We start from the raw sequence: 22,552 nt of genomic DNA, 5'->3' as shown, positions 1-22,552 counted from the left end.
TCCTTTGTGATGGCACAGTATATTTGTCATTTCTCTTAGGCATATTTCCCGGGAAATGAATGAAATTTCAGCTTTAAGGCCCTCATTGCATGGGCCTATACCCAGGCCCTGGCAGGACCCTGACGATGTGTTTCACGTGATCATATATTTTTTAGTAAAATACATAAAACTAATTTTTAAGAATTTCTTATTGTCATTAAAAAAATATTTCACTTTGGGACACCCGAGTGGCTTAGTCGGTTAAGTGTCGGACTCTTGACTTTGGCTCGGGTCATGATCTCACAGTTCGTGAATTTGAGCCCCATGTTGGGCTCTGCGCTGACAATGTGGAGCCTGCTTGGGATTCTCTCTCTCTCTCTCTCTCTCTCTCTCTCTCTGCCCCTCCCCTGCTTGCTCTCTCTCTATCTCAAAATAAATAAAAATAAACTTAAAAATATTCCACTTTGGCACCTATTTAATATTATTTTGCCTAAAGAGGGTTTCCCAAGTTCTCAAAGCTTCAAGCTCCACAAAGCTTAGGTTGACCCCCATTCAAAGAACATTCCAGATTGTAGCCCCTGTACATATTCTTGGCTTAGAGGAGTGTGAGGGGTTTGTTTATCCAGTTCTATATGCGTAGATGGCAGCACAGTGAGATCAGGAAAATGGAGACTTCTTCCACTAGAAAGAAGTCAAAATGTACTCTCGCATAGAAACATTATCCAGCCACCGCGAGACTTAGGGTGGGAAAGAAAGAACAGATTCGAACACAGGCCGTGGAAAGCATTCTGCTGAGAGAAGCAGGTGATGAGGTTTTAGGACAAAGTGGGTTCTTTTAGAGTTTAGACCTTTGACTCTCACAAGGACCCCAGTGGGAAGGGACAAAGCCTTTTGTGCCTTTGCCAGTGAATTATCTTCTCCCAAAGCAGTCACGTGGCACAAGGTCTGTCCGCTTGTTTTATCAGTAAAAAAGGGTTGAGAACCTCCTTTTCATATTGATTTTTCTATTTAGGTAACATCGGGACCACAAACGAAACGAAACGAAACGGCATTTAATACAAATCTGCTTGGCCTAAGAAATCCTGGCAGGTTAAAATCCAGGAGGAAAAATCCCCCCATGCAGTCCTGATATTCCTTTCACACAAGCAGTCTCTGCGTTAGGGAAGATTTATAACAGCAGGTCCCTGTGCCAGGAGGCCCTCCTGAGCAGCCTGTAAAATCCAGTATGATCTTTAAACATGGGATTTTCACATGACTTGTCAGTGGACTCCATTGAGAGGTGATACACCGAAATGAATTATTTCATTCTTCAGCAGTTTCTGGGAGGTATTATCTGACAGAGGAGAGCCTTGTGATTTTGAAAGAAGCCGAATTTCTTATTAAGATAATTTATACCCAACGGGCTCATAAGTGAGAAAATTGAAAAATATATAAAGGCATACAGCATCGTTTGGAATGCGGATAAAGGCAGCGTCGGACCTCTCCAGGAGCTTCGTCCTCAAGGATAGCACTATTCTTCCCGGCTGACAAGGAAAGCTGGTTTTCTTGTTCTTGCTTTTCAGACTTCTCTCTTGCCTGCATCTAATCAATGACGTTTACGTCATGTAAACAACTTGAGCTTACTAGTTCTGTTTTTGCTAACTGGGTAGTTGAGTGACTTTGTGGAGGTCATTACCTTCTCTGGCTTCCATTTGCTTCATATGTTGTTCAAGGACAATAACAATCTCAACTCTCCCTCAGAGGGTCAGTTCAGATAAGTAAGGATTCGGGGACATAATATATTACACAGAATTGTTCTTCTGTAGCCTGTCTGGTTTGGAGTTAAATTTTAATATGCTAATAGTCTTTCTATAAGATACCTTCCGGTTTTGTATCAACCAATCAAGTAGAATGCATTGAGCCCTTCCTAAGTCTTCCTAAGCTTAAAAAGCAATAGTCGCTCCCATGTTGTTGGGAAACTATAATTAGTCACCTGCTACTTGATTTTGTTCCATCATTTCTGAGGGCAGGGTTCTTCCCATCACTGGAGCCTCTTTGTGAGGACCCTGGACAGATCCCTCCTCCTGGTTCCAAGACAAGGCTCCTCTCTACCCTGTGGACCCTGAGACCGTTGTATCGCTGGTGGGGAGTGCCATATCGTGTTAGCTTTGAGAAAGATTAGAAGCACATTGTTGTCCCAGTCATGCATGGCGCCTGTTCAAGACCCCGTGAGAAGCTTTTCTGGTTTTCAGGAGGGTGTCCTGTCAGAGGGACTGCCCTTGTAAATCTTTCACAATACAGACTCCTCATGGGAAAAGAATAACTAGGCGTTCTTGGCTCCAATTTATGTTTCTACCTTTGTTCTCCTTTTTTATTTCTGTAACTCAGTTCCTATTAAGCAAACACATTGAAAGGCAGGGAATTTAAAATCCCCAAGTATTCAGTTTGAAACCAAGTTTCCCTTCTTCCTTCTTTTTCCACTCCCCCCACTGCACACACCTGTCTTGCACACCCCACCCTGGAATGACCCTGCTATCCACTTCCCACTCACCTGGAAAAAGATGGTGTAACAGAATTCGCTGGCTCTGTTAAAACCATTGGATCCCCAGTTTCATTCGGTCCCTTAGTGCTGCATAACTGCCTATGTTAGTTTTCTAGGGCTGCTGTGACAAAATACCACAAACCAGGTGCCTTAAAGTCACAGAAATGTGTTATCGCACAATTCTGGAGGCTAGAAAACCAAAACCAGGTGTCGGCAGGGTGGGGTTCCCTCTGAAGCTTGCGGGGGAGTTGCTCTTCGTCTCTTCTTAGCTTCTGGTAGTTGTAGTCTTCCAGCAATCTTTGGCCTTCGTTGGCTTACAGTTGCATCACTCCAGTCCTCCGTCTTCAAATGACACTTCCCATGGCTATCTTCTTATAAGGACAGCAGTCATCCTGGATGAGGGCCCACCCCATGCCAGTATGACCCGCCCTCTTACTTAGTTACATCTTCAGTGACCCCATTTCTGATAAGGTCATATTCTCAGGTACTGGAGACTTGAGCGTGTCCTTTGGAGGGGACATAATTCAGCCCATTACACCGTTCTTTGACTCATCCACACTTACTCTCCTTACCTCTGACCACAGCAGCTGTTCTGAGTCTTTCTCAAGCTTCTCAAGCCCTCAGTCTCCCTTCACCTTCCCTACCTGAACAGAGGACCTCACCATCCATTTCCCTGAGATGAAAAGCCATCGTCAGTTTGCTTGTTCCATTTCCATACTCCTCCATCCTGATCTATCACCTCCTGTCTCACGGGAAGAAGTGTCTACAAGTCTCTCTGAAGCCTCTTCTTCTTGTCTCCACTACCCTCTCCTCTTTCCTGTCTCCTCTCTCCCCTTCATCATAGTTTCATTTTATCAACCAGGAAGTGTCTCCCCACACTCCCCAAAATCTTGTTGTGACCTGACTTCCCATGTGGTTATCATCCCACCTCCCTCTTTCTCGTTACCACACTCTCTTTCTCCACCTTTTCCCCTCCGTTCACTCCTCAATCCATAATAATCCAGGTTTCACCTCCACATCTGTCCAAATAGCTCTCAGTAGTGTCACCAGTGGTCTCGCGCTGGCCAAAACCGTCTTCGTCCTTTTCACCTTCCCTGCAGCATTCAGTTACTATAACAACACTTTCCTGAATGATAGCCCCTCTTGGATTTCCATTATGTTGTGTCCTTAGAATTCTCACTAGACTTCAACCCAAGCCAACTAAATCCTTACTTTCTCTGAGATATTATGGTACTGCTGTTCTCAAAGGATGGTCTACAGACGCTTTTCCATGAGGTCAAAACTATTTCCACAATAAGGCTAAGACACTATTTTCCTTCTCAACTGTTTTGACAGTTATATCCATGGTGCAAAAGCAATGGCAGTTAAAGCCGCTGGTGCTTTGGTATGAGTCAATGCAGTGGCAGCAAATGATATCAGTCTTATTCGTGCTAAAAAAAAAGATAGAAGAAAGTAAGAAAGAAAACACCAGTGTTACTTAAGAATGTCCCTGATGGGGGCATCTGGGTGGCTCAGTGGGTTAAGCGTCCTACTCTTGGTCTCAGCTCAGGTCATGATCTCACAGTTCATGAGATCGAGCCCTGCGCCAGGCTCCGTGCTGACAGCATGGAACCTGCTTGGGATTCTCCCTCTCCCTCTCTCTCTTCACCTGCCCCTGCTCTCACTGTCTCTCTCAAAATAAACTTTTAAGAAAGAACTTGAAAAAAGAAAGAATGTCCCTGATGAAGCCATAAAATATATTAATTTTATTATCTTTTTTCCTTGAACATACACCTTTTCAATAATCTGAATAACAAAATAGGGAGTACACTAAGTATACTTGGATACAATGTTTGAGGTGAGATACAATGTCTGAGTTGAGGAAACATTCTAAACTGTCCTAAGCTGAACTAGGCATTTGTTTTTCTCACGGAACACCATTTGTACCTAAAAGAACAACTAACAGACAAAGTATAGTTATGCAGACTTAGATATTTGGCAGATATTTTCTCAAAAGTGAATGGATGAGGGTGTTACCCCAAGGAAATTAACTGTCAGTGTTTGTTGCCAGTGATTAGGAATGAACTTTCAAGCAAAAATTAGAATTTTGGAAAGCCTGTATTTACCAACACGAATCTGACATCTTTCCAATTTCTAAAGACTCTTTGATAAGATAGGTGGTAACATTAATGAATGTGACTTTTTATACTGTGTGATGAAATGGATGAGGATTTGGAAAACCTACATAACGCAAGGAACCATATTTTTCAAGTGGTCAACGTATGTCATTACAGAATCATGCATGGGTTTAAAAAAACACACACACATTAGGGGCGCCCGGGTGGCTCAGTCAGTTACATCTGACTTCAGCTCAGTTCATGATCTCACACCGTGAGTTCAAGCCCCGCATTGGGCTCTGTGCTGGTAGCTCAGAGCCTGGAGCCTGCTTCAGATTCTGTGTCTCCTTCTCTCTCTGCTGTTCCCTCCCTCACGCTCTCTCTGTGTCTCTGAAAAATGAATAAACTTTAAAAATGTTTTTTAAAAATTAAAGGTGAAAAATAGATAAATGGACCTTAGTATAATCAAATAAAAATGTTATTTGATTATAGCTTCAGAGTCAACATTGTAATATACTTTACGAAACTGCCCCTTGTCAAGCTTTGATGAAGTATCAGGAAAAAATATTCACAAGGAATTTCGAAGAATATTTGAAAGGCTATTAAGTTACTCCTCCCGTCTCCAACCATGTATTTGGGTGAGGCCAACTTTGATTCATATCCTTCAGACAAAACCACATAGTATAACAGATTGAGCCTAGAAGCAAATGGAGATTTCAGGTATCTTCTATGAAGTCAGAAATTAAAGAAACTTTCAGAAATGAAAAAAAAATGCTCATCTCACTAATTTTTTTCTTGCTTTGGAAGAGTTATTTTTCATAAAAATATTATTTTAACATCTAATGGGCTTATTATTGTTACTTTTAAATACATTTATAAGTGTATATATTTTTCACTTTGCAGTACAGTGAACATTGGTAAGTGAAACTCACATTAACAAAAGTTCTTTAGGATTCTCCCTGACTTTTAAGCGTATGGCGAGGTCCAGAGACCAGAATTTGAGATCACTGCTGTGGAACTCTTTTCAAACCAGTGGTTACAAAGGGAACTGACTGTTGAGGAAATGAGGAATTTATTGGGCTTGTGGGGTGCCAGTCACTGTGTGTCTGGGGGGAACCGGGGCATCGGACCCTAGATTTGCTCTACAGGAAGGTGAGACACCCCAGTGGGTAGCTGTGTTCAGGACACCATTTTGCCTAAGGGTTTGTCGCTGTGCTTCGCCTGCCTCCAACCAATTTCTCCTCATGCTCTGTCACCTCCACCGGCGAAATGGTTGTCATATCACTCCTGGAAGCAAATCGAGAGGGCCAGTGAATCCCCCCCATTCTTGGCCAGCTGCCTGTCGCCACTGCCACTACAAGTAAATGTTCATTTATTGCGATGATGATTATTATCATTACAGGGTTTGTGAAAACCCTGGCCCCTGAGTCCTGACCTCTTTTGATGATCAGCCTAAAGGCCCAAAACAAGGAGAGGAATGAGGTTCCTGTCACTTGCCAACTCTAGCTTGATGCAGGAGCTGCCTGGGACTCTCTTTTGAAGATCGGTGGAGAAAACGATTGCCTTCGGTTACTGACATCTGCCGAAGCCCGCCAAGGAGTCGGCATATAGGCCATTCATTGTCAGCCCTCCCCTAAGCCCGATGCCAAGACCCCTTGATTTTTTTCTTCTAATCCAGGCTCTTGAGGCCAAACAGCTCTGAGCAACTGAGATGTGAGGCATAAAGAGGAGATATACAATGCAAACAAGGAACTAGAGTCGAAGGAAAAGAACACCTCCCCTCCAAGTTGGTCTTCATGGCCACGCTCAGGCGCGGGGGAGGAGATGAGGAAGTGAACTCCCAAACCAGAGGTGGAAAAACATAGAGCTACAAAGAAGACCCAAGAACTTTGTCCTGAGAAATATGACTATTTCTAGATAGAAATAAAAGCTTTTAATCTCTTAATTCCTTCCATTCCTAAAAATTCCCCAAATTAATTAAACCACCAGCTGTGATGTGAGCAGCTGAGGGCACTTGTCATTGTGAGAAACCAGAAAACATTGTATTCACCAGGACCCCTGTTCAGGAAAACACAATGTTGTTGGGAAACGGTTCCTTAATGAGCCCTCATGGAGTGGTGGCAGAGGCCCCAGGCCCAGGGGTCGGCTCATCCCATGGCTTGAGACTTGAAGGAAAAACTTCCCAAGGAACAGACAAGGAAAGATCCTTGTCTTTGTTCTGTTTCTTTGGTTCTTTCCTTGTTTTGTTCTTGTTAGGGGAAGGGGATTGAGAACTCAGTCTGAAAAGGGGAGAAAGAGCCCCTTAAATCTCCATGATGTCATCAAACTTGAAAAAAAAGAACTTGCTTTGAATGTATCATTTGTGGTTCTGGACCGGACGGATAGGGCATAAAGAGAAAGACACAGGAGTCAAAAATGGGAGGAACCATAGGCACGCCCTGGGGAATCTCAGAAACGAGCCACGTTTTTGGAAGGGTCGCGAGCCATGGATCTGAGGGTCTGAGACGTGTTCATCTGGAGGCCCAACAGGCGGGGAGACCTTCTCTGCCATCTGGGCTCTTCTTCCTGTGCAAACCCCAGAGGTCAGTGACGTCACAGCCTCGCATCACACTGCTGATTCTCCTAGATGTGGTCACACACAAGCTTGGGTCAGTTTATTGATCCCCATCATTTGCTCCTGCTGTGGCACCTCTCCCTTCTTCTCAGCCCAGCAGTGTGATTCTTTATATAATTGAAAGCGTCTCTATATTCAGGGTCACAAGGACTTTGGCCTGGTTGTAGTTCTGCCACTAAGTGCCCATGTGACCAAGGCGGGTCCTTGTCTCTTCAGACTTCAGGGTCCTGATTTGTGGAATGATAGAGGTGAGGAAGGAAATGGCTTGGGGCCCTTACAAACCAAATTCAGTGAATCTTGCTGAACCTTGGTGCATCTCCATTCCGACTTGTACTCACTCTTAAAGATATACCTTCCGTCGTAGAAATAAAAGAATCAGGGTTTGTTGGTTTGTTTACATAGAAGTTCTTTACTTAGCAACAATTTCTCCGCTAAGCACATACAGTAACTTCGCATACACTGGTTGTGTTACTTATAACAAGGATTTTTTAAAGCTTAGAGAAACCAGACAGATGGTATTAATATATGTATTTTTTAAGTCTTTAATTTTCCTTTTGTGCCTTGCCCCCGCCTTACGGGCATTCTCATATCTGTGTCTGTGTCTGCCTCTCACAGTAGGTTGTTAGATCACTGAGAGCTGGAACGCAGTAATACTCATCTGTGTACTCTCCTAAAGCCTAGCGACCGTGCCTTGTAATAAGTGAGCATTTAATAGAGATGTGTTTAGTTGAATTGAAAATTGTACTGAATCAAAAACTTCAAATGATTACTTTGTATTGTGATAGGCTTGGTTATGCCGTAGGAATAAAATAATCTCCAGATCTCCGTGGTTTAATGCGATAGAAGTCTGTTTGTTTATTTGTTTTGCCAAAGCAAAGTCAACTCTAGGATGGGTGGGAGTAGGGAGAAAGATATTTCTGCTCCACACAGCCCCTCAGGGACCCAGGAGAATCTCCTGAGGGACCGAGGAAAGTCCTGTTTCTCAATGGTATACCATTTGGAACGCACGGCATCTTCAGAGAAAGATAGGAAACTTTCTCAAGGGCTTTTTCTTGCCTTCTGCACACATTTCACGGACCAGGACTCATCCCATGACACCATCTAACTAGTGCCACCAACGTGGGTCGTCACTTGTAATGTCTACCGCATACTTTACTCAAAGAGCTCTAATATTTTAGAGTTAATGAACTTCTTTGAGAATCTTATGACAACAATGATCCCTCTCCCCAGAAAACAATGCATATACAGAGAAACTTCCTCAACATTTTGCATAATTTTCAGGTCTGTTATGCATTTCAAACCCCATTCACTGCTCCTCTAAGGATCCCTAGACCCAGGTTGCGAATCCTTCCACTGAATCCACGGGCATGTTTAACACCCGGTAACAGATTGACAGGTGAAAAAAATGCATGACTAGTGTGCTGCTCGAATGTTATGTTGAGAACAGCCTATTTATTTACTTATTTATTTATTAATTATTTGTGTCGTGCAAGATACATGACCCACGGATTTCCCTCTGTGTTTGTTTTATCAGGAAAAATTTGAAGGTCTGTTTCGGACTTACGATGACTGTGTGACCTTCCAGCTATTTAAGAGTTTCAGACGTGTCCGAATAAACTTCAGCAATCCCAAATCTGCAGCCCGAGCCAGGATAGAGCTTCATGAAACCCAGTTCAGAGGGAAAAAATTAAAACTCTACTTTGCACAGGTAAGGTAATTCTTGCTCTGCATTATTATTATTATTATTATTATTATTATTTTGCCTTTTTAAAAGTGTAAATGGAGCCCTTTCTACTTTGACTGGTTTGTAGTCTATAATTAGTTCACAGATAAATAAACCTATGCCCTGATTCCCAGACAGGGGTATCACAGAGGTTTAGAAAGCAGGCTCTGAGGGCTGACAGCCTGAGCTGTCACCTGGGCAAGTTACACAATGTCAGTGGGTCTCAGTTTCCTCACCTGTAAATAGGGAGAATGATACACACACCATTCTGCTGGTTTATGAGGATTAAGTGGACTATTGCATGTTAAAGAACCTAGTGTTTGGTAAATGCACAGCAAATATCAGCTAGTACTTGTAATAAGAATGGTCTACACCTAGGGCGCCTGGTGGCTGAGTCAGTCAAGCGTCCAACTCTTTGTTTTGGCTCAGGTCACGTCATGATCTCATGGTTCATAGGTTCACAGCTCTGTTGGTACGGAGCCTGCTTGGGATCCTCTATCCCTCCCTCTCTCTCTGCCCCTCTCCCCACCTGCTCTTTCAAAATAAATAAATAAACTTAAAATTAAAAAAAAAAAAAGAATGGTCTATTCCCAACTACTCTTAAACTTCCTAGCAGGCTTATAATTAAAAGTTCAGTTATATAATAGTTTTAGTGGACTCTATATCTTTCCAATGACTCCGATTCATGAGAAAAGATTACAAACATATGAAAATCAGCTGTGTGTTTTATTTCACCCAAAAATAAGTGCTGGCTATTCCAAACGGGGATGAACAGTTCTTGGCAATGCTCACAAAGTCCACGGCAATAGAAAATCAATGTCCTAATGTTAGTTCCATCAGTGCCCTCCCTTCATCATTAGATATCCTGATCCATCTCGTATCGGTCAGTAAACGTTGTTCCCACCTTTGGACGCTACGGAGATGGCATAGTAAAAAGAACATAGACTTTGCTTCTTTTTAAGGCTGAATAGTATCCCGTTGTATGTAGATGCCACTTTTTCTTTACTCATCATCTGTCGACGGACATTTATGTTGTCTCCACACCTTGGCTATCGTGAATAGTGCTACAATGAACACAGGAGTGTTAATATTTCTTCCAGAGTCTGAATTCAATTCTTTTGGATAAATACCCAGAAGCGGAATTACTCATTGAGATGGCGGTTCTATTTTTAATTTTTTTAGGAACCTCCATATTGTTTTCTATAGTGGTTATGCCATTATGCATTCCCACCAACAGTACACGATGGTTCCTGTTTTTCCACATCCTTGCCAACACTTGTTGTCTTTTATTTGTTTATTTAATTTTGATAACACCCATCCTAACACCTGTGAGGTGATATCTCATTGTGGTTTTGATTTGCATTTCCCCAGTGCTTAGTGACCTAAATATTTTTTCATAAACCTGTTGGCCATTTATGTATCTTCTTTGGAGAAATGTCCATTCAGGTCCTTACTCTGTTTTTTTTTTTCACTGAGTTACTGGGTTTTATTTTGTTTTTTTGTGTTTTTTTTGTTTTGTTTTGTGTTTGTTTGTGTTTGGTTGTGTTTTGTTTTGTGTTTGTTTGGGTGTTTGTTTGCTCTGCTTTTGAGTCATAGGAGTTCCTTAACTTCTCATCCTATACATGAATAGAGAGATTAACCTGTCCTATATCTGGTTTATAAATATTTTCTCCATTATGCAGGTTGCCTTTTCACTCTGTTTTTTTTTTTTAATTTTTTTTTCAACGTTTATTTATTTTTGGGACAGAGAGAGACAGAGCATGAATGGGGGAGGGGCAGAGAGAGAGGGAGACACAGAATGGGAAACAGGCTCCAGGCTCTGAGCCATCAGCCCAGAGCCTGACGCGGGGCTCGAACTCACGGACCGCGAGATCGTGACCTGGCTGAAGTCGGACGCTTAACCGACTGTGCCACCCAGGCGCCCCTCACTCTGTTGATAGCATCCTTTGGTGTGGAGAAGACTTAGCTTGATGTAATTCTGCTTGTTTATTTCTATTTGTGTTGCCTGTGTTTTTGGTGTCATACCTATGAAAACATTGTCAAGGCCAATGTCATGAGGCTTTCTGTTTATTTTCTTCTAGGACTTTCTCGGTTTCAGGTCTTATGTTTAGAATCTTTAATCCATTTTGAGTTAGTTTTTGTGTATGGTGTAAAATGAGGTTTCAACTTCATTCTTTTGCATGTGGATATCCGGTCTTCCCGGCACGATTTGTTGAAGAGACTGTTGTTTCCTCATTGTGTACTGTTGGCACTCTTGTTGAAGATCAGTTGACCCTCTGTGTGTGGATTAATTTCCGAGCTCTCTGTTCTGTTCCATTGGCTTACGTGTCTGTCTTAATGCCAGTCCCTTGCTGTTTTGATTATCGTAGCTTTGTAATATATTTTTAAATCAGGAAGTGTGATGTTCATCTTTCTCAAGATTGATTTGGCTGTTTGTGGTCTCTCGTGGTTCTATATGAATTTTAGAATTGTTTTTTTCACTATTTCTGTAAAAGAAAAATGCCATTGCAATTTTGATAAGGATTGCATTGAGTCTGCAGTTTGCTTTGGATAGCGTGGGCATTGTGCAATATGGATGAACCTGGAGGACAGTATGCTAAGTGAAATAAGCCATTCACAGAAAGACAAATATTGCATGATTCCACTTATATGAGGGATCTAAAAAAAATAAAATTCATAGAACCGAAGAGTAGGATGGTAGTTGCCAGGGACTAGAAAGAGTGGAAAACGATGAGTTACTAATCCACAGGTATAAAATTTCAGTTAGATGAGATGAATAAGCTTTAAAGATCTACTGCACAACATTGTACCCACGGTCAACAATAATATGCTGTGGGGCACCTAGGTTCAGTCAGTCAAGTATCTGACTCTTGATTTCAGCCGTCATGATCTCACGGTTTGTGAGTTTGAGCCACACATCAGGGTCCGCACTGTCAGTGCAGGATTCTCTCTCTCTCCCTCTCTCTCTGCCCCTCCTGCGTGCTCTCTCTCTCTCTCTCTCAAAACAAGTAAAATAAACAATAACCAAAAAAACCCATTAACAATAATATACCGTAGACTTAAAAATTTATTAAGTGGGTATATCTCTTGCTAAATGTTCTTACCGTAATAAAATAAAATAAAAACTAAATAAGTAGGATTTAGACTTTGGCCTTAGACCCATGTTCAGATCCCATGCTGCTAGTAACTATGTGATTTGTAGAAACCTCAGTTTCTTCATCTATTGAAACCCCACCTGTTTCCTTAAAAAGTTAAACGTATAGAGTTCCCATCTGACCCAGCAAATACTCACTCCTAGGTGTACATCTAATTGACTTGAAAATAGGCCTCAAAAAATACGTGTACACATATATTCATATATAGTAGTACTATGACTAGGGTAGAAAGGGTAGAAACACTCCAAATGTCCATCAGCGGCTATGGTCCACCTTTCAACAAACAAACTGTGGTCCATCTTTCATTGGAATGTTATTAAACCATAAAAAGGAATGAAGCATTGATACATGCTACCACATAGATGAACCCTGAAAACATTATGCTAAGTAAAAGCAGCCAGACACAAAGAAGTCACATATGATTCCATTTATGTGAAATATCCAGAATAGGTAAATCCATGGAGACATAAAGCAGATTGTTGGTTGCAGGGTCTGACTAGGGGCAAAAAAGGTAGTAGCTGTTTAATGGGTACAGGGTTTCCTTTAAGGCAATAAAACTGCTTTGGATTCTCTGTCTCCCTCTCTTTCTGCCCCTCCCCACTCACACGGTCTCTGTCTCTCTCAAAATAAATAAACTTTAAAAAAATGTTGGGGCGCCTGGGTGGCTCAGTCGGTTAAGCAGCAGACATCGGCTTAGGTTATGGTCTCTGTGGGTTCAAGCCCCACATCAGGCTCTGTGTTGACAGCTCAGAGCCTGGAGCTTGCTTCGGATTCTGTGTCTCCCTCTCCCTGTGCTTCCTCTACTCACACTGTGTGTGTGTATCTCTCTCTCAAAAATAAATAAACATTAAAAAAAATTAAACTAAATTAAAAAAATGCTTTGGGGGAAACTGGGTGGCTCAGCCAGTTAAGCGTCCAACTTCGGCTCAGATCATGATTTCAGGGTTCGGATGGTGACTTCGAGCCCCACGTCGGGCTCTGTGCTGACAGCTCAGAGCCTGGAGCCTGCTTCAGATTCTGTGTCTCCCTCTCTCTCTGCCCCTCCCCTGCTTGCCCTCTCTCTCTCTCTCTCTCTCTCTCTCTCTCTCTCTTTCTCTCTCTCTGTCCCTCTCTCTCTCTCTTGAAAATAAATAAACATTTTTTAAAAATGCTTTGGATGTAGGCAGAAGTGGTGATTGCACAACCCTGGAAATTTACTAAAGGCCTCTGATTGTTTACTCTAATGGTTAATTTCATATTATGTGAATATCACCTCAATTAAAAGAATGAGAGAAAAAGAAAGGAGAGAAGGAGGGAGGACAGGAGGGAAGAAGGAGCCTGGGGACCAGCAGTTCAGCCTCACTTGGAAACTTGTTAGCAATGCAGATCCTCAGACCCCGCCCCAACTCTGCTGAATCGGAAACTCCAAGAGTGGGGGCTCTGCAGTCTGTGCTTTTAGTAAGCTCTCCAGGTAATTATGATGCACGCTAAAAGTTGAGAGCCACTGTTTTAAGGATGAAACAAGATAACTGAGCATATGGTGTGTGGTAAGTAGTGATTATTATTATAGCCTGCTTCATTGGATCACTTGTCACAGGCTCCAAATGCGACTCTGCATCATCGTGTACCAACACGGCACATCTGAGGCCCTAATGAATAATGCGTCTTCATTTTTTCCCTCTTTGAAAGGTTCAGACTCCAGAGACAGACGGTGACAAGCTGCATTTGGCTCCACCACAGCCTGCCAAACAATTCCTCATCTCACCCCCGGCGTCTCCTCCCGTGGGCTGGCAGCCCATCAGTGATGCCACGCCAGTCCTCAACTACGACCTCCTCTATGCCGTGGCCAAACTAGGACCAGGTACGCTCTGCGACCCTTTTGCGAAAGAAACATCATCAGCAACCTAGAAAAGCCAAACAAGATTAACAGCCTTGAAATCCGGGGCTCACGGTAACATGGGCATTTCTAATGGGTTTATTGCACTGTGTGGACAGCGAGAGGGCTGACGGATGGGAAGGCAACACCGGACTTTGTCCCTGTTTAACTGCAATTCAGGAACCGGTGCTAAAATGCCTGTCTGTGCAACTTCTGCGTTGCAATGCAGATACTTTAAGACCGGGAAGAGCCACCGGATTCCTTTACCATGAGGAAGTTGTTTGTTTTCTCAGAACAGGCAAAATGAGCTCTAGCGACAGGCACGAGGCTTCGATGCTATGCAACCTTCTTTTACTGCTGCCATAGGAAAGCCCAGGAACCCTCTGAAACAAGACAATCTTCCTGCCAAAGTGAAGTCTCTAGGTCCCCAAGAACCAGATCACAATAGCCTCTAACTTAAAAAAAAAAAATCTTTCAGTCCCCTCATTCTGGTGGTTGGTACAGGAGGCTCAGATTCTCTCATTCTCTGCAGTACGGTATTCCATTGGGTGAATATGCAATCACGCTTTACTCATCCAGTCTCCTGAGTTGGACACTTAAGACAGTCTCCAGTTTCTTGCCATTACAATCAGAGCTACAGTTGGGGCACCTGGGTGGCTCAGTCGGTTAAGTGTCCAACTTCGGCTCAGGTCATGATCTTGTGGTTCGTGAGTTTGAGCCCCATGATGGGCTCACTGCTGTCAGCACAGAGAATGCTTCAGACCCTCTGTCCCCCCCCCTTTCTGCCCCTCCCCACTTGCTCTCTCTCTCTCTGAAAAATAAATAAACATTTTTTTAAAAAGCTGCAGTTAACATCCTCCTGCATATCTCCTATGCACTTGCCCAGAATTTCTGTACGTTTTGTACCCAAGTGATATCGTCCTCACTTTCTTTTCTTTTTTTTAATATGAAATTTATTGTCCGATTGGTTTCCATACAACACCCAGTGCTCGTCCCAACAGATGCCCTCCTCAATACCCATCACCCACCCTCTCCTCCCTCCCACCCCCCATCAACCCTCAGTTTGTTCTCAGTTTTTAAGAGTCTCTTATGTTTTGGCTCCCTCCCTCTCTAACCTTTCTTTTTTCCTTCCCCTCCCCCATGGTCTTCAGTTAAGTTTCTCAGGATCCACATAAAAGTGAAAACTTTCAGCAGATGCTGCCATCTTGCTGGAAAAATACTCTAAAGTATTAAGAAAGGTGAAATGAAATGGGGTTGCTTATGCCCAGGCGTTTTCAAACAGCGCTGGGAGGCCCATCCCAGAGATGGGCCTTGTGCACATCCTCACTCGGTAGGACCATGAACTTCTGAACTGGGCCAAACCACAGATATTGCAAGAACTCAGCCGGCAACTTTCCATAGGGAGAGACTTTGCTTAGTGACAACCTTAACAACCAGTTCTGTTCAGCCAAGATATTCTGCCACCAACACCCACCAGAATCCTTTGTGAACAACATCTACAAGCATTCCCTTTTTTCTTTAAAAATGCTGGACTTTTGTTCCCTGGGGTGGGGGGCACTACTTAGGTTGCCACAGTTCTGAGATTCCACAGAAATGCTTTTGCGGGGGGGGGGGGGGGGTTGGATGCTCGAAGGGCTGAGCCGCCCAGGCGCCCCTCTGGGGTTTCTTTCTAATTACCATCAAATCGCTCAGCTTCTTGGGGCCTCTACAGCGGCCATCGGTTCCACCCTTGAAGAGCCACTGTGAGAAGCAGTAGGTGCCTGACTAAGATGAACTGATAAAAGAAGCAATGTAATAACGAGAGACGTATTTGTGACGTGTTATTTCTCTGAAAGCCCGGTCCATATCCAGGAATCCTGAGCCAACGCACTTCCCACGCGTGTCTGTGCTATAGGTAAATGTAGAGTGTATGAAATGAGTTGAAACAAGTTGGGTCTTCTCAAGTCAGGCCTTGTGCAAGCCTTTCCCACAGTAATTCAGAACACTCCAGAAGCAGGAAGGCACACCCCTAGGTGGACCGACTGGAGACAATGTACGCCTGATGCTCACGCACGGATACTGACAAGAACCCATCCGAACCCCCTTGTACAGTTGCTTGGATGGCAGTAAGTGGAGCTTCAGAGAGTCCCTGAGGTCGTGGCCGGAGGACGGACCTAGGAGTCACTGGCCAAGCTGCATTTTACAGCGAAGGAGGAAGCCGAGAGGCCCCGACAGGGGAGCAATCACTTGCCGGGACAGAGTCAGGGTTCCAAGGCAGTGATCTTCCTCCTTCACTATTGAACAAAGGAGGCCCAGGCGGAGTCAGACTTTGTGACCATCAGATCCCAGCTGGCCTCGGGTCCACTCACTCGGAGCCGGTAACCCAGCCAACTCAAATCACGTTTTATCCAAAATTGGGAAGGAAATTCGTCTGTAGTTCATGTTCACAAAGCTGGGTGCAAAGACAAGATAAGGGCAAGCCTCGGATACCCTCACTGGCTGACGGAGCTGAGTCCCAGGTCTGGAAGACACTGCCAGGGGCAAGTGAGAGCCGGACCTGATGGAGGCAGAAGGAACGGATAGTGTGGGGGTTTTAGGCCTCAGAAGGGGTGCTTACAGAGCCTGGCACAGAGGAGGCAGGAAGGAGGGCCGAAATGGTCTTAAAAAGATTGTTTTAAAGTTTATTCATTTTTGAGACAGAGACAGAGCGTGAGCGGGGGAGGGGCAGTGAGAGAGGGAGACACAGCATCCGAAGCTGTCAGCACAGAGCCTGACGTGGGGCTCGAACCCACGGACCACGAGATCATGACCTGAGCTGAAGTCGGACGCTCAACCGGCTGAGCCACGCAGGCGCCCCAGGAATGAAATGGTCTTAAAGAGGCAGAGGAAAAAAGGGGGTTCTTTTCAGAGTTGTGAGGAACTTATCAACAGCCGTTTAAAATGCATCCCTTTTACTTGAGTGGTGCTGCTAAACTCCGGGCTTGACTTTCCCTTTACCAAGTAAACGTTCTCTGAAGTGCTCTGCACACAGAGAGCAATCATTAATACCCCCATTTGACAGAGGAGAACACTAAGCTGTAGAGAGGTGAGCGAATTTGCCCAAGGTGACGCAGCTGGGTGGTGGCAGAGAGAAGTGTCCAGACTGGCTCTTCTGACTCCATGAGATCTGGGGCCAGATCCCATGGCCTTTGATTGAGCATACTGGTGGCCTCAGCACACGTCAGGCCTAGGACGCTGGCAAAACCTTTATCCCGACCCTGAGTCGGCAGTTCTCTTTAATGCCACTGTGACTTTCAGAAAGCCAAACCCGGGCCTGGCCAGTGTGCAAATGAAGGCCTGTGCACTGCGTGTGTAAGAGCAGATAGTGAGGGTTTTCTGCTTTTTTAGGGATGCCCGACACTGCGTCCCCTGGAACAGCTGCCATTCGGATGCGTTTTCTGGGCTAGCTCTCTCTGCATCCTTTGCCAGCAGTCTGAGTCTGCTTCTCTTTATTTAGTTATCCATTTGTCCTTTTCCTGTGTCCTTGAAGCTTCTTCGCTCCACACAGACGGATGATCTGGAGCCAACAACTGAGTTGAAAATATCACAGAGGTTATATTAGAAGCGTGGGCCCCCAGTGGCCCTTTCCGCCACACCTGTGAAGGAGCACAGCCACACCCTGCGTCCCTCCCATGCCCATCTCCGCCCCCCTCCCCACGAGGTGCCCGGGCGAGGACTTGCTTCTTCAGTCTCCTCTTGGCCCTTGGCACAAATGCTCGCTCCCTCCTCTGGTGATTTTCTATCATCTGATTCTCAGTCTCTACTTTCTGAGGGGGGAGAGCATGTTTTATTCATTCTGGTACTCCCAGCGCCTGAAAGCACCTTGCAAGTTGATGTTCAATAAATATTGAATGAATGAATGCATGCATGAATGAGTGACTAGATCAGAGCCATTAGCCTGCCTAGAGATAATTCCTTCACTGGCAAATTGTTGCTTTCTTACGGCTTTCGCCAGACTGCATCAGGCAACACTAAATTAATGTTTTCTCCAAGGGGAGGACTTCTAGCGTTTCCGTCTGGGGAAAAAAAAAAATGATTTCGTGAGATTCATTTTTAATCCTCTAGCAGAATCATTTCAGTAACAAACGATAACTCATTTCACATGAAGGGATGGCTGCCTCCGTTCCAGGAGTGCAGAAACACAGCAGAATGAGAGCAGAGAGAGCAACTCAAAGGGTCAGAGGAATGGGGTTGGCCTGGGAGGGGTGACCAACCCCACAAAATTGGGAGAGCGGACTGACTGATTAGAGACATGGAAATCCGAAGCTGCTGGGAAGAATTAAGTCTGAAGAAAGAGCATCATGGAGCAGGGATCCGGGGCAAGATGGCACCCAGGTTCAGGATCCCACCTCAGTGGGAGCTCTGACGCGTCCAGCCACCCTGAAAGGCAATGACGGACATCACCAAGACTCTTTCACGGAGGCTCCAACAAGCAGGGGCAACATGGTGCCCCCTTTCCTTCACCAGGAAAGGAACCCTGGTGACCCCCTTCCAGAGAGGGCCAGCGCAAGCTCCCTGGAACTTCCCGAGAGGCTCTGGAAATAAGCGTGGAGAGTACAATTACAGTGGAACCGTGATCAAACCCAAGCCCGTGGGATTCCTTTGAAATCCTTAACAGGCTGTTACAACACCTCTTAAGACACAAGGGCCACATCACCCTGGAGAAGCAAGTCTGGTTCTATTCGTTGCAGAGAGAACAAGTTTATATCAGGAAAATGGGAGAGGCACAATTTCAAACCTTCTTAACTATTGTCCCCAAGACTGTATGTTCTGTTTTTGATCCAAACTAAGTAAAATAGATAAATTAGGAAAAGCATTTTAAATAGAAGTAACAGTTAAAACATATATTAGGGCTTACTAATATAATGGGCCAGGCACTGTTCTAAACACCTTAGTATATTATCTCATTTAATGCCCACAGCAAGTCTGTGACACAGGAATTGTACTTCTCCTCATTTACACAGCTGGGGAATGTGAGGCACAGAGTGGGTAAGTAGCTTGCCCAAGGCTACACAGCTGGTAAGTTGAAACAGGCACCTCTGCCATAGGCAAGAAGCAGAAAGATTTAATTGAGCCAGCGCCTTTGTCCTGGGGAGTGAAAAGTGTGAGAAGCCAGAGAGGTCTCCTGAACGGTAACATTAATTTCTCTAGAAGAAATTCAAGAGTGTTGCAAAAGGGAGTTTTAAAAATGTGAAACAACTTACACAATTTGTTCCTCCACATTTTGTTTCTGGGCTTATTGGAAGCGCCCGACAACACACGCAGGCCTCCAAGGTCCATTCGGTGCTTTTCGCTCTCGTCCTCCGGGACATGCCAATCAGGATTTGCCTTCTTCTGCTCTGTTTAAAGGACAGTTACCATGTCTATCAAACAGAGGCCCTCTACATTTACATAATTCCTCCTGGTGAATTTAGAGAAGCCCATCATCAAACAATCATCTAGACAAAAGAAGGTGGGCTCAGACCAAGAAGAAAATGAATCGAATGTGTATTTTGGTTTCTTTTATAACATCTGTCATTCCTGACTCCAGAAAGAGTACGGTGCTATGTTCTTTTCAGGTATACAGCAAAATAGGAAACACAAAAACCCAGCCCAGCAAGCCAGCTTATCTATACCAATCAGCAAAAATGGAAACACAAAGATGTTACAATGTACTAAATGGGTGGTAAATCAGAAGTGAGATGTGAAATGCCAGCCTTTATTCTGCTCTCTAGGATGGCTCTGGAAGGTCATGTTCATTGTCACTGAAAATGCCTGCAGGGAACGATATGAAAAGTCATTGTCTGTTGCTTTTTTTTCCTCCTGCTATTTTTAGATCTTGTTAGGGAGATCAATTTTAGTTAACTGCAGAGCAGGGCTTAAAATGGTGCCCAAGTTTCAAGTTGCGAACATCTGCTATATTTAGCCTTTTTCCTTTTTCCAAATTCCTCTCCATCAAAACATGCCATAGTAAAGCAGTTTTGCTGGTTTGCTGCTTAGTATACAGCGTTTCCTCTACAAGGAAAATATATTTCATTAATTCATGTAACTTATAAGGAAGAAAGAGTTTCTATTCCAGGCTCATTGATTCAAAGGTAGAGCAAATTCTATTTTTTAAATATAGATGAACACCTATATTTTGGGTGCATATGTATGACTATTATATAAGCCTCAGTTCTTGTTCAACAACTGCTATTTCCTGGTCACAGATATGAAAAGCAAATAAAACAGTCAGGCTCCAGGATTTCCGCTCACACCATCTCCTCCGTCATCCCCCACCCGAGGCACGCAGATTTGTGATATTGGACCACATGCTCAGAATTTTCCATCTCCTTTCAAAGAATCTTCCCTGGAAAAATTAATGTTCGAAAAGCTTTTCTTCTCAGCATGTACTCCACCATTATTTTTATGTTTTTTTAAGCTTATTTATTTATTTTTGAGAAAGAGAGAGAGAGAGAGAAAGAATCCCAAGCAAGCTCCACGCTGCCAGCACGGAGCCTGATGCAGGGCTCGATCCCCTGAACTGTGAGATCATGACCTGAGCCGATCGGAATCAAGAGTCGGATGCTTAACTGACTGAGCCACCCAGGTGCCCCCACAATTATTTTTAATCACTGATGAGTAGCAATATAAAATTCTTCTTTTTCTTCCTTCGCAGGTAAAATATGCACATTGTAGAACAATAGAAAAGACACCTGACCATCCCTAGAGCTATGCCCTTAGCCAGGCCCCTAATATCAGCCGAGGTCAAACACAAACACAATGGTTACTTCCAGAGGGGAAATCCTCATGCCTCTTTGACCAAGCATCTCTTTCTTTCCCTATGTTGCTACTTTTCTCTCACCTGGGTGGATGAGCACCCCCCTCACAGGCTTCAGAGTCTCCCTTTATCTTCCCAATCCTCCTCCCTCCACGGTTTCCTTAGTCTTTCTTGTCCATACCTTCCTTGTAGGATTCTACTTCCTTGGCTCAACCACTAATTCAGGTCCTCAGTCAATCAGTTGTCCCCGTGAAGTACTTTAGGTCCTAAATGACTCAGGAGGGATTGAAGGTACACAGCCCCACCTCATCCAGTCTTAGAGGGAAACCCCCAAAAGACAAACAAACTTTCTTTTATTGAACTAGAACACCTCTTATCACCCAACTACAGAAGTGTTCTCTGTCCTTCTAGCTCTCTTCCCCGCCCCTTCTCTCCCTCTCTTCCCACCCCCTTTTACCAAGGATCCTTTCTGGTTTCCTACTTTGATGTGGGTTGGGACTGAGGATGGGAGGTAAGGAGGAAGAACCCCAGTCGTTTCTGTGGATAATAATTTCCTGACATGAGCTCACACTAGACCTGAGTCTAGCAGGCAACATGGTGGTCATGCTTTGGCCTTGGCATGCCTGGATTGGAATCCTAGCTCCACTTGTTGGAGCTGGACCTTGAGCAATTTACTTCACTTCTCTGCACCTCTTTATTTTTTAATGGTGATTATTGGGCAACCTGCAAGATCATCGTGGAGATGGAATAATTAATATATATGAGGTACTCAGCCCAGTTCCTGGCACACAGGAACTATCAGATCCATGGTGGTTGCTGTGGTCGTTCTGTTCAGAGCAGAACTGTTTAGCAGGACATCCTCTGAGAGATGTTTTCTGTGCCATTACATGAATTAAGGTACGTAAAGCACTTGGAATAGTGTCTCCCTGCCAGCGAGAACAGTGTCCCTCTCCTTTGTGGTGGTCGTGGTTGCTCTTCACATGGGTTTGTTCTCTGAACTTCCCATGGACTTGGGTTGGTCTGTGCTTTGCTTTTACTCTTTGCCTCCCAAGCTTCTAGGGCATTCTTTAACAGAAGCAGCTGCTGCATGAAGGACAAGGGACAGAGTTGCTATTCAATGATTTGACTCCACCCTCAAGACTACCTACAGCATTTTTCTTTGGGGGTCTATCAAAATGAGATGGGAGCTCATGGAAACACAGAGGTATCCGCGAGAGAAAAAAATTGCAAAGGACTTCTCTCTCTGGAATGTTTCTTCCTCCCTGGAATATTTCTTTTAATCGTGAAGCCTCTTTCCACTTCTACTTAGAAAATAAGTTCTTTCTCCACCCCCAGACTGAGCCTGTAAACAGACAGCTGTGATTTGCAAAGTCTCCAGGAAGAGCCCCTCCTCCCTGAAATATCTCCTCTTTTATTTTTGTAGCTGTCAGAGAGGCTCCAACATGAAGAAAGAGATTTCTCTTGCTTTACAATGATGACTCCAACTTGGGATGTGAGTTTAAACCCAGGCACCACCTTTTATTATCTGTGTGACCTTGAGAAAGTTTCTTAATTTCTCTGTGTGCCTCAACAGTAAAACCAGATTGTTGCAGTCATCAAATTAGATAGCCCAAATGAATCTCCATGTCAAGCACAGGACATGGTGAATGCTCAATATGTATTACCTGGTTTTGGTCACTTGATTTTTAAATCATATCTTAGCCTTTTATTAAAATGTAAGTGCCTGCATCAAGCTCTTAGCGCCATGTTTCTTAGTGTGAAATCTGTGATATTTTGGAACTGATGGCCCTACGCCCTGTGGTCCATTTAGCATTTTCGCGCATCACCTACTGAATGCCAGCATCCCCACCCA

At 44.1% G+C, this 22,552-nt stretch overlaps 1 protein-coding gene across 4 annotated transcripts in view; it reads left to right on the top strand.

The window, feature by feature from the left end:
• The window catches only part of RCAN2 (regulator of calcineurin 2), a 279,972-nt gene that overhangs the window by 244,076 nt on the left and 13,344 nt on the right, over positions 1-22,552 (top strand). For 3 of the 4 annotated variants that reach the window (XM_047860057.1, XM_047860056.1, XM_047860058.1), the window contains 2 exons: positions 8,745-8,918; positions 13,757-13,928. In XM_047860057.1, the coding sequence (XP_047716013.1) occupies positions 8,745-8,918; positions 13,757-13,928 (346 nt within the window). Of the gene's footprint in view, positions 1-7,697; positions 7,726-8,744; positions 8,919-13,756; positions 13,929-22,552 lie in introns of those variants that run through there. The other variant, XM_047860059.1, reaches the window with a different exon arrangement.

The sequence above is a fragment of the Prionailurus viverrinus genome, chromosome B2 (genome assembly GCF_022837055.1).
Source record: "Prionailurus viverrinus isolate Anna chromosome B2, UM_Priviv_1.0, whole genome shotgun sequence".
NCBI lineage: Eukaryota > Metazoa > Chordata > Mammalia > Carnivora > Felidae > Prionailurus > Prionailurus viverrinus.
Note: the sequence above shows the minus strand (reverse complement) of the source record. Positions and strands in the feature narration are given on the sequence as shown.